The sequence below is a fragment of the Pinus tabuliformis genome, chromosome J (assembly GCF_031772625.1).
Source record: "Pinus tabuliformis cultivar Carrire ecotype Pingquan chromosome J, CPIR1, whole genome shotgun sequence".
In the NCBI taxonomy this organism is placed as follows: domain Eukaryota; kingdom Viridiplantae; phylum Streptophyta; class Pinopsida; order Pinales; family Pinaceae; genus Pinus; species Pinus tabuliformis.
In genome coordinates this window covers 1087429463-1087442333 of record NC_142295.1, presented here as the reverse complement: position 1 = coordinate 1087442333, position 12871 = coordinate 1087429463, and the positions used below count along the sequence as shown (strand labels likewise).

The following is a 12871-nucleotide window of genomic DNA, read 5'->3' as shown; positions in this document are numbered from 1 at the left end:
CAATTGGCTAACAAACTCTTTCTTCCCCTTGAATGTGAAGCCTAATAGTTGTTTCATACAAATTTCTTCTTCATTATCTCCATGTATGATTGTTATCCTTGTATACATCTTCTCTAATTCAAGAAGAAAAGTAGCAACGATAGACTAAATGAATCTAATAGAAGTTAATTTAGTAGAATAAGAAAAAATTTCACCAAAATTAATTCCATCTACCTAGGAATATCTCTTTTCTACTAAGAAATCTTTGTACATATTCATTTTACATTCTTCATTCCACTTCTTATTAAATAACCATTTACTAATAATGGATTTGATTCTAGCCAACAAATGAACTAGATCCAAATATTCATTATTATCCTAGGTAGTCACTCCTTTATCCATGGCCTTATTTTAGTGTTTATCGTCCTTTAAATCCACTGCCTCCCTAACAGTTTTGGGATAATCATCGATAATATACAAGGAAAACTAAAGCAAAATTAGATGGAGTATACCCTTTTTTCTTCTTTGTTGAGCTCACCTCCTCAATACTAGAGTATGAGTTTCCTCTTCTTCTAATTCATTTCCTATCATTTATTTAGATTCTTCATCCTTAAACTCAACTTCTATTTTGTCTAGTTCTTTTTCCTTTGGTAGGACTTCCTATTTGGGAATGTCTTTAACCTCTCTAAAGAAAACATTTTGACTATTAACATCATTATAACTAATAGAAATACACCTTTCAACTTTATTATCTAGCTTACTCCTATTTTTGTTTAGCACATGTATATAAGCATCACAACCAAAAACACAGAGATATTTCGAAGAAATATTTTTTATCCAGCCATGCCTTGTGCAAAATATTGTCAAACAATGTTGATGAGGGTGATTGATTTATGTGATAACATGTAGTATCCACTACCTCAACCTAATTGTTCTAAATAGGAACCACTAAGAATGCTTCTTTCTAAGTTACATCAATGTCCTATTCATCCTTTCTATAACCTCAATTTGTTGATATATGTATGGCGCAGTATTCTTCCTTTCTATTCCACACTTCCTATAGAAATCCTTTAAATCATTCTCACAAAACTCTCCACCATTATCTATCATCAACACACTTATTTTTTTTCCATCCAATTCTCTACAAAATCCTAAATTCCTCGAATTTACTAAAGACCTTATATTTATTTCAAAAATATAAACCCATGTATTCCTTGAGAAATCATCTATTAACGAAACATAGTACACAAATATACCTAATGATGGAACAAGAATAGGTACAAACACATCACTATGTACTAACTCCAAGATTCCCTTTTGTCTTATAGCACCATATGAGAATCTCACCTGATTATCTTTGTCATACATAAAATGTCAACAAAAATCAACCTCTAGTGTGCAATTAGTCATATCTACAACCATACCTTTACCATGTAATCCTTGAAGGCCCTTATCTCCAATATGCCCTATTATTTGATTCCATATAATTTTCTTCTCTCTAGAGACAATAAAGGTTTTGTATTCTTCATTTCCAACCTCCGGGACAACAAAATTATTACACCCATTAGTGAAATTACTACCTATAAGCTTATACAAAGTTCCATTATGAACTCCCTTTTTAAAAACGTAATTTCTCCTAGAACCACTTTGTAGATTTTCCTTTCAAACATAGTACATACACCTACTTTCATTCATCATGTTTATAGATATCGAGTTTCTATCCAACTTTGGAATGTGAAAAAACCCCATTGAGTGTTCCAACCCTTCCATCCTTGAGCAACAACTTGGATTTTTATCTTCATATGATTTTATATATTGATTCATCTCCATGTAAAAATGTCACCTCCATCAAACTATTCATATCCATAAAACTACTCCCTATGAGGATTCATTTCAAAAGAAGCACCCTAATCAATTAGCCATACATCATGATTTGAATTTGTGGTTTAAGAATCCAAGTACACATCCCCTCCTTCCTCTAAAGAGGAACTCCTTTATATAGAGGTAACACCACAAAATCCCTTTCCTTTACCAACACTTTTATATCTCTAATCCTTCTTATAATTCCCAATTTTTATACATTCCTTCCATTCCCATAAGAAATTTCTCAGAGATTTAGATCTACCTATTGATTTATATCTCTCATTATTTGTGGAGCCTCATTATCTTCATGATTTATAAGTCTTATTTTTAGATGTGTTTGGACCCTTGTTTCTAATGAGGGGTTTGGGGGTGGGGGGCGCTTTCCCCCTACTATTATCGTCGTTGGATCCAATTTTTGGAAAATTCTACTTATAAAATTCTATTGACTATTCATCTTTAGGTCATAGATTTGATGGTAGATTTTATGATTTGATGGTAGATTTTATGTTCGGGCCTTTTTCTTAGAAGGAAACACTATTTTTATGAAGAGACCATATTGAAATTGTGTATTATTGAGATAGCATTTTAATTGAGAGAGAGGATATTGTGAGAGAGAGGAGAAGGTTGGAGTAGATGTGCTACGGGTTGTAATCCCTTCAATTTGCTAGATAGAATAGAAGGAATGAACACATATTTCTCAGCAAATGTATCCCAAATTTGGTGAACAATGTATATTAGTGTCTCCTTTGTATTATTTCATTATATGTTTTATTTTTGCATTCGTTTTATTTTTTCTCTCTGTGATTTCAATTCGAACGACTAGTATCATAGCCAAGGGGTTATTTCACTCATAAAACTCATAGGAAATGAAGGTTCCTAATTCGAGTAGGAGCAATAGCGACAAAGATTTTAGGGTTGATAATTTTAGCGGCCAAAACTACGAGCTATGGAAATATTATTTTTATCAAAAAAAACTTCTTGTACAAATGGGAAGAATAGATAAAAAGCCAGTGACTATGGAAATGAATAATGGGATATTCTTGATAGAAAGGGACTCAAAACAATACAACTATAGTGAGCAACATCAGTGGCTTTAAACATTTTGAAAGAAAGGAAAACATTGGTTCAAATGTATGAAAAACCCTCACCTTCCAACAAGGTATTTATTACGAAGCGTTTAATTAATTTAAATATATTAGAAGGTGGGTCCATTACTAATCACTTCAATGAATTTAACATGGTCACCAATCAGTTAAGTTCTATAGGAGTAAATTTTGGTCATGAGCTTAGAACTTTTTTTATTGTGTGCTCATCACTAAAAAAAATATAATGGCTTGGCCATCGCTACGAGTAATTTTATATTTTGTTCAAACACTTTAAAGTTTCATGATGTTGTTGGTGCTATCCCTAGAGATGAAATGTCACAAAAAATCATAAGTGAGATGTGAAGAAATGTTTTGACTATAGAGAATAGGGGAATACAAAGGGAGACAAGAAAGATCCCAAGGAAACATGGAAAGCCTAAGAAGGGAAAATCCAAATATAGAGGAAGAATAAAATGTTGGCATTATGGGAAGAAATGACACAAGAAGGAATATTGTTGGTCTCTAAAATAAAAAAGAAGATGGACAACAAGAGAATAATAAGGCCATCGCTACGAGTAATTTTATATTTTGTTCAAACACTTTAAAGTTTCATGATGTTGTTGGTGCTATCCATAGAGATGAAATGTCGCAAAAAATTATAAGTGAGATGTGAAGAAATGTTTTGACCATAGAGAACAAGGGAATACAAAGGGAGAGAAGAAATATCCCAAGGAATCATGTAAATCCTAAGAAGGGAAAATCCAAATATAGAGGGAGAATAGAATGTTGGCATTATGGGAAGAAATGACACAAGAAGGAATATTATTGGTCTCTAAAATAAAAAAGATGGACAACAAGAGAATAATAAGGAAGAAAATGTAGCAGGTTATGTGTTACAATATAATTTAATCCTTTCAATAAATAACATTATCGCTTCTTGGGTGATAAAATCAAGGGCTTCATTTCATGAAACACCCCTTATCTTATAAAGGAATGAGGCCCTACTTCCCTATGAAACTTGTGAATCATAGGTCGGATTCTATTGCCAATACTCCTTCCATTTATTAGGGGAAGGTTGGAGCACTGGAGGGGGAATTGGGTCAATACGAATAACCAAAATGTGTCATAATTCATATATTATTTCCCAAGTTCATAAGTATAGGAATGAGTTCCCAAGTCACGGGCATATGATCCTTGATGACAACTTTCCACTAGAGAGAGACATATTTAAAGCATGGAAATAGTGAAAAATACATTCATTTTCATTGTTATTCCTTTCCTTTATAGTCTAGGTATGGTGTGCCTTATCTTATAAAGGAATGAGGCCCTATTTCCCTATGAAACTTGTCAATCATAGGTGGGATTCTATTGCCAATACTCCTTCCATTTATTAGGGGAAGGTTGGAGGGGGGGAATTGGGTCCATACAAATAACCAAAATGTGAGGCTTAGAGGGAACCTAAAGAGTCCGTTATTCTAGTTATAGTTCCTAGAGCCACAACTCTAAGACATCTTAGTTGGTCTATGTTAGATCCCTAGATGTGAAGTTGGACAAATTGAGGGGCTTTGACGTAGAGAAGTGGTTACAATTCCTTGAGTTATGTAGTTTGATTGGAATGAGAGTGTAGTTGGAATTGTTATTAGAGTTTTATACCATATCCTAGGCATTGCTTGTACTGACTATGAGACTCAGTTGGATTAGATAGCCATTTCCATTATGGAATCATAGTCCCAACTCTCAGGTGACCTACTATTGATAGGGCTAGGGTAACAAGGTTTATGGATAGATGGAATGTCGAAGGTCTATAGCTAATTAGTGTCATTTGCACAAGATAAGTGTTAGAAATATGGTTCCATGTGCTTAATGTTGTGTTACATCTTCTCTCTGTGTGTGGTTTATATGTGTTGATGCATGTTGATATTGTTGCTCTTGTTTATTTACGTGTTTAATATAATGATAGTATACATCATATTGCATTATAGGGAATCATTATGGTATTGCGAGTACCCTAGTGAAGTCATCAGATACTTTTTGTAAAAATAAGTGTGAAATTTTTTAAACTAAATATTATACTTAATTTGATAACAATAATACAAAATACTAAAATACTTATTTTAATAAATTTTGGATTTCTCTAAAATTAATATAAAAAGTTTTGGATAAAAAAATCATTCATAAGAAATTTAAAAAATCCAATAACAATTATATAAAAGACTACAAAACTTACTTTAATAAACTTGGTGTTTCCCATTAAAACTAATCAAACAACCTGACTAATAAAACTAAAAGAAAACAACCTAATAACCACCAATTAATAAAACTAAAAGAAAACAACCTAATCCTCGAAAAAAATCAGTTTAAAAAAATCAATTAATAAAAATAAAAAGCTCTTTAAAATCCATACTATATGCATGTGACACGTACGTTATTAAAATTTAACAAAACAAAAAAATATAATATCCGTACCTTTGAAACATATACCCCAATGCAATCTAAATACCAACCACTTTGACCATGGAAGCCTACTATCTTCCCTTCTGCAATGGGTACTGAGAAATATGTGCCATTTTCAACTCCGTAAGGACCATATATCTTCACGTTGCTCTCAAAAGTGAGTGACCTCAGATAAGTGTCGTAACGTCCACTTATTGATGTGATTCTCTCCTTGGGATAATCCAATTCAATCTTACACATAAGAAGAAAAAATCAAAAATTAGTAATCATTTAATAATGGTACAAGTTTAATACAATTACAAAATACATATCAAAAGTATATCATAATTTATAAATAAATAAATGCTATTTTTTCATATTAATATATAGTATATTTTTAGTTTAATTTAAATTTTATTTATTTACGTAATGCATTTCTTTTCATATAATTAAAAAAAAAACAACCACCATTTTCATATAATTAAATATATTCTAATTTTCTGAATATAACCAATTATATTTATAGATAATAATTTAATAAATATAATTTTTTATATTTTAAAATATTTATAATTTGTCTTAATGATTCGTTTTAAAAGATTTTGTTTTGATTTTAAATATTTTAATAATTAAAAGTAGTTATTTAAAACTTAACTATCTTAAAAAATTGTGTAACTCAAATTAAAAATAATTTCAAAAATATTTTAAGGACTTTAATATATCTAATTTACTGTTAAGCTTTTGTGATCTATAATAAATTAACCGTAGAAATTATATAAGAGAAATATTTTGACCAAAAATTTATCTTTTGTGATTCCTACCAAAAAAATTCTACTTAAAACCTCTAAATTTCTTATAAACACAAATTTTCAAATCACAAACATATTAAAACAAACCAAAAAAATTAAATATAAACTTTAAATTCATTTCATACTTTTAAATACATATAAACTTTAAAATTTTAATTAGATCAATACCTCCGCGGTATTATTTCCTCCAAGTCCTTCATGCTTCTTCCAAACAAAAGACCCATCATCCTTTACATATTCAATGTTGATGGAATGTATCACAGTTTCGTAAACTAATTTTATTTGGTGAATGCCTACATACACCTCATCATCATTCCATGAATTTCCACCTTTGCCTCCCCATGGGCCAACTGATATGACATACACCCCATCATCCCATGAATCTCCACCTTTGCCTCCCCATGGGCCAACTGATATAGTCTTCGGATTCTGAAAACCAAATTTCAAATAATTAACTTCCTCATTTCCTAAAATAAACGAATAATATCATAATTATAATAAAATTTAATATTATTTTTTTATTTAGATTTTATATAGAAAATAACAAATCGTAAATATGATCAATATTTTTTGTAAAACATTTTTTTATTAATAATTAAAGTTTAATAAACATTAAAAAAATATTTTTTAACGATATTTATTTTTTTATAAAATCTATTAGTAAATTTTGATGTTTTTATAATTTGAATATAAAATTAATTTATTAATAATTAAATTTAAGATAAATTTTAATAATAATAAATATTTTCATATTTAAAATAATTTTATTTGATAAAAATATTAATATTTATAATAATATGATTTGATAAAAATATTTTTTTTGTTAAATAAAATTTAAAATAACTATTGTGCCTAACTTTTTTCGTGAATAAAAATTAAAGCAATTACAATTTAATTATTTTATTGAGATATATAACTAAAGAAATCACAATCTCGGTCGAATACCATTATATATTGTGTATCAATATAAATAAAATTGCTTTTTAATTATTTTTTAAAATAAATATATAAATTTAAAATAAATATAAATATAACTAAAAATAATAATTAAATTTAAAATATATTTAAATATTAATTTAAATAATAAAAAAATTAACCATAAATAAATAAATGAACAAAATATAATATAATATATATAAACTTGACATGAGTATACAAATAAAAACCTGATATGAGAGGATATTCTCATGCCGATCTTAATTAATAATTGTAATAAAATATTAAAATAATTAAAAGGAAAAAAATTATATAGATGATGATGGCTGATGTTAGTTTCTCCTCAGTTTGAATTGTTCCAGAAATTCAAATAGCACTGAATCTCACCGAATTAATTCGAAACAGGATTTAACTCAAGTTGCAATTATATTCCTGTGGGTTTGGTAAACCATAAAATACATCTCATTTACAGCGTGCCATGAAACCCAATGGAGTGGAGTTTAAATTAGTGTCATCCTTCCAAAATTACTAGATAGATGCTTTCGATTGAGAATTACCTTAACGTTTACTTCAAAAGGAAGCGGAGTCGGAGGCGCAGAGAGTTAGATTGAAATTGAATCGGTACATTCAATCTGAAATGCATGGGAATTTTTAAAGAAAAGGCATCTTTCGTGGGAACTATTGGGTAGAACTCAGACCATTCAAACGAACAGGTGCAGAGATGGAATGGCATAAAATCCCATCCAAGCCGAAAGAATGGCGACAGAAAGTTATTCTTATTCCACAAATCTTTGCACGAGTATCGTCGCATCTTTCAGGGTTGGGATGGTGTGTTATCACATCCCAACAGACACAATCATAGCTTGGATGGTATAGAATCTCATCTCAACAGACACAATGGCGGTATCAAAGTTAAATTCTTATTCCATAAATCTTCTTTGTGGGCTGCCATAGTTTACCCACGCAAGCACCGTGACGAAAGGCACAAGACGTAAGATTGCGGGCGTCACAAAAGAAGCCCAACACAATGTTTAGACGTAAAAAAACTATGTACTGTAGAATTTGAAATATTCTGGAGATTTTTTTGGTTTACAAAAATGTTGTAAATATGTAAAGTTTTATGTTGATTTTTCTGGACTCATGACAATGTGTTTACAACCGCACTAACAGTTAGGGTAAACCTTCAAGCGCCCATATTTGCATTCACAGTTAACGGCAAAGCTGCACACAACCCTTCTTCCTCCGTACCATCTGCAAATGGTGGAAACCAGCGAGCCACACCCTCCTTGCGTGACTGAAGCCACGGCCTATCATCGTCCTCTGTTACGAGGGTATGTATTGAAGACAGTCTGTGGGAGGACTCATGTTGGTCAGCGTATCCCACTGCAGCAGAGACTACATAATCTGTGGGAAGCTGTGCAACCCTTGTACACGAACGTTCATCGACATTCAGAAATAAATTAGACTATATTCTTATTAAAAAAAACAGGGTCGGAATGCGGTGGTACAGGGAAATATTTTCCTAAAGACCACGTTCTGGTCATGACTCTGCAATAGAGAATTAAGCTAGTTCTTTTAAAGGAAAGTACGCAACCAGAGGAGAGTCCAAGACCCTGAATGTGAGGACTCAGGCCTAAACCCTGTCGCTCCACGTAACAGAATTAAACTCAGAGGGATTGCTCGTTTAAATTCTTTAAAGAAAAACATGGTTCGACCCCGTTTCCGGGTGGACGAGTTTCCAAACCCCAACTGTAATCAAACCCAACAAATATCAACAGAGATAATTCCGGCTAAAAGCACATCAAGAAATAGCGAATAAGTATACTGTCCGGTAACCGAGACGATTTACCAAACCAAACCCTCTACAGAATAGCGTAACCAGAAGGACATAAAGAAAATAATAGTCGATAAGCCAGCAACGTATGGCAGCATCGCATAAGTTTAGAAAACGTTCTCTGTGGAACATAACCAATGAAGAGTAACTCAAGATAATACAAAAGCTACCATTTTATTACACATTAACAAGCTTAAGAGCGTAAATGTCTTTCCGTGCCAAAATTAAAACACAGAATGGACTTACAGAAGGTAGCTATTACAATTACAGATTTGGCCAGTGTGGCTCGAAATATCAGAGGTGAAATCCCCTCAAATTTAACAAGCTGCTTAAAAAATTCATGATTCAGAAATAAATTAGACTATATTCTTATTAAAAAAAACAGGGTCAGAATGCGGTGGAACAGGGAAATAGTTTCCTAGAGACCGGGTTCTGGTCATGACTCTTCAACAGAGAATTAAGCTAGTTCTTTCGAAGGAAAGTATGCAACCAGAGGCTGAGTCCAAGACCCTGAATGTGAGGATTCAGGCCTAAATCCTGTCGCTCGACCCAACAGAATTAAACTCAGAGGGATTACTCGTTTAAATTCTTTAAATAAAAACATGGTTTGACCCCGTTTCCGGGTAGACGAGCTTCCAAACCCCAACTGTAACCAAACCCCAACTGTAATCAAACCCAACAAATATGAACGGAGATAGTTCCAGCTAAAAGCACATCAAGAAATAGCGAATAAGCATACTGTCCGGTAACCGAGACGATTTACCAAACCAAACTCTCTGCAGAATAGCATAACCAGAAGGACATAAAGAAAATAATAGTCGATAAGCCAGCAACGTATAGCATCGCATAAGTTTAGAAAATGATCTCTGTGGAACATAACCCAGGAAGAGTAACTCATGATAATACAAAATCGACCATTTTATTACACATTAACAAGCTTAAGAGCGTAAATGTCTTTCAGTGCCAAAATTAAAACAGAGAATCGATTTACAGAAGGTAGCTATTACAATTACAGAGCTGGCCAGTGTGGCTAAAAATATCAGAGGTGAAATCCATTCAAATTTAACAAACTTCTTTAAAAAAAATAAAAAAAAACAAAAGACATGATTCAGGCCTCCGGACCGAAGCCAGAGGGTCAGTACCTCTTCGTAAGCATACACTTAAACATTTTCCAAAATATGAACATTTGCCCGAGAGGACGGCTAGACTACGCAGGAAGGGTGAACCATCTCCTTCCGCGAAGAAAACAAGAAAAAACTGCAGCATGTTGTAAGACAAACCAGGGCGGAAACCCTCATACCTGGTGGAAACCCTCGGAGTCATCTCTGTTCCTGGAAGGCACTGCTGCCATCTGGTAGCAAAATCGAAAACGAGAGCAAGGAGTGTCTACGAGCAAACCACCACAAATAGATTAAGTATTCGAAGATTTCCTTAGAAAAGTGCTTAGTCTGCTGTGAAGAAAGGTTAAAACATGGTTGCAGGAAAGAAAAACGAAAACAGGAAAACTAACCAACTGCTAACTTACCCGGAATGCCAACTCTGGCAATGAGGACAAGGATTGGCACTTCGATAGCCTTTCAAAAACCTCAACAGAGCTCTGGTTCGAAGCTGGAATGAGACCACAGCAGGAAGCAACAGACCAAGCAGGAGTCACGAGCTCTGACGGAAGAATGAAACCTCGATACGACGCCAAGGGTATTGAAAGTTTAAGGAACCAACCCTGGCCGTTGGATCGCTCAACAGCCCTCAATACCGTCGATACAAGAGGAATCCCGAGGCAGTAGATGGGGCTGGTCAGGTCTGCCCATGCAACGGACAAAATCTTTATCTACTTCCCTATTTTGTGGATAGAAAAGCAATGAGGAATCTCATCTGAAATTGTTTTAAATAAAAATAATAAAAATATTATAATAAGTATTGCATGATTGTGCAGATGCACATAACCGTGATATGCAGAAATTACAAGCCTGCGTCAATCGTCAATGGGTTTGATCGTTAAACTTTATAAATTCATAATTAAGCTAGTATACCGGGAGATTTAGTCCACATCGTATTAAAATATACGAGACAGATTGTACAGTGATATACAGAGATTATAAGCGTGCAATTGCCAGCGACCAATATTTTTGGGGCTGTAGATCCATTAATGTATTTATTCCATCCGTTGGATTTTGCATTTGTTAAAATCAAACTATTAACCTATACAACCTCATGTATTAGTGAAACCATAATTCCAAAAATATTAATAACCATCCGGATACATTTACTGGAATATGAATTATTGGATTGAAAAATGCTTCCTGTCACCCACAAAGAAAGAATATCAATGTTTCTATCCTGACATTTCCACGAAGTAGTCTAACGCCATTTTGACAGGACAGGGATAACTTCGTGGAAATGAGTTATTGAGTCGTCACCATCTATTTCTTTACTAAAGTTTCTGGTGATGTGACGTCAACGTGCTTTTCCACGAAAGAAATAATTAAAGCAGCTTGGAATTTACGGTTTGATATTTCTTTACTAAAGTTTGTGATGTGATGTCGACGTGGTTTTTCACGAAAGAAATAATTAAAGCAGCATGGAATTTACGGTGTGAATCACGGCATGGCCGTATCCCCACATTCATCCATCGTCAATGGATTTCATCTTTCAATCCTTTTATAAATTCAGAATTAAGATATTCTCTGTCGTTATTCAGAATTAAGATATTCTCTGTCGTTATGCAGAGATTGTATGTCATCCATCCGGAATTTTTGCATAATATTAAAAAATACTAGCCCTATCATGAGTCTCTGGGGATTCCTGTAACTTCCATAATAGGCAGTGTTTTGCAAAGACAAAACCATTGTGGTCGGCTGATTTAGATCAATATCAATAGCAGGTGTTCACAAAACATATGAATGATGTATATAGGTGTTTGTATACCAGCGTTACACATGCAATAATTTGGTCACAAACTCCATTATAATGCAATCAAAGGCGCTAATACTGGAAGGACTAGAAAAAGGAGAAGCAACACAAATACAAGGAGGCTCAATCTAAGCCAAAGCAATGATGGCAAAGACGGGTCTAGTGTTAATCAACATGTTCTGCAACCATAACAGAAATTTACAAATGTCTGAAGCATAAGTAATGAACCACTACTCCCACTTCATCCAGTGCTGTGGAGGCAAATAGTTTGTTTCTTACAGTGTCAACTCCTGAATCCGTTTTCTCCAAATAGTTTGTTTCTTACAGCGTCAACTCCTGAATCCGTTTTCTCCTCATCCACTCTACTTCGACCACCTGCAATGGAAGTATTTTTGAAAATAAACATTAAGCTATAATCAGACGGCTAGACATAGAAGTAATGCTTAATTAGATATTTATTTATGAAAAGTTGAAAGTTCTAGATGATCTAATCAAAGTACCTGAGCCAAATTGGTTGTCACTAGATCTCGCGGCTTTAACAGCAATTCTTTTCAAGATGATCTTGTACCGAATTTGGGAATTAGCGTGTGACATCTCACGATCTGATCTTCCGAAAGTTTGTTTGCAGAGGCAATAACCCGCATAGACCTTCTGCTCCGTGGACAACCCCGCTAACTTTGGCCATGGCAGTAGCAGTCCTGACATCCATTGCTTTTATGAAGAACCAATCTTGCCTGATCTCTCCAACAAGGAACTCGGCGGAGTAATTTCAACTCAAATTTAATTGTTATCTGACCTCCTCAGGACTCTCAATGTGAGCACCAATCTTTTTTTCGGCCAGTTCCAGCCCACCATTTTCAATCTCAGCGAACTTCAATCGTTGGACATCAGTGGGAACGAATTCCTAGAACATTTTCCAGTGGGAACGAATTCCTAGAACATTTTCCAATCGGCGTCTCACGGCTCGCCCTGATGCGGAAAGGAAACAAATAACTAGCAGCTGCAAGAAAATATTGGTTGAG

General features: G+C 33.5%; 1 protein-coding gene across 1 annotated transcript in view; it reads right to left on the bottom strand.

Moving 5' to 3' along the window:
- Positions 1-12558, bottom strand: part of LOC149230789 (agglutinin-like) — a 38645-nt gene extending 26087 nt beyond the window's left edge. Inside the window, exons 1-6 of the mRNA XM_089381414.1 lie at positions 12498-12558; positions 12175-12224; positions 10465-10767; positions 10240-10290; positions 6338-6598; positions 5394-5612 (exon numbers count right to left, since the gene is read on the bottom strand). Of these exons, the coding sequence (XP_089237540.1) occupies positions 5394-5612; positions 6338-6598; positions 10240-10290; positions 10465-10767; positions 12175-12224; positions 12498-12558 (945 nt within the window). The remainder of the gene's footprint in view (positions 1-5393; positions 5613-6337; positions 6599-10239; positions 10291-10464; positions 10768-12174; positions 12225-12497) is intronic.
- Positions 12559-12871: the final 313 nt, after the last annotated feature.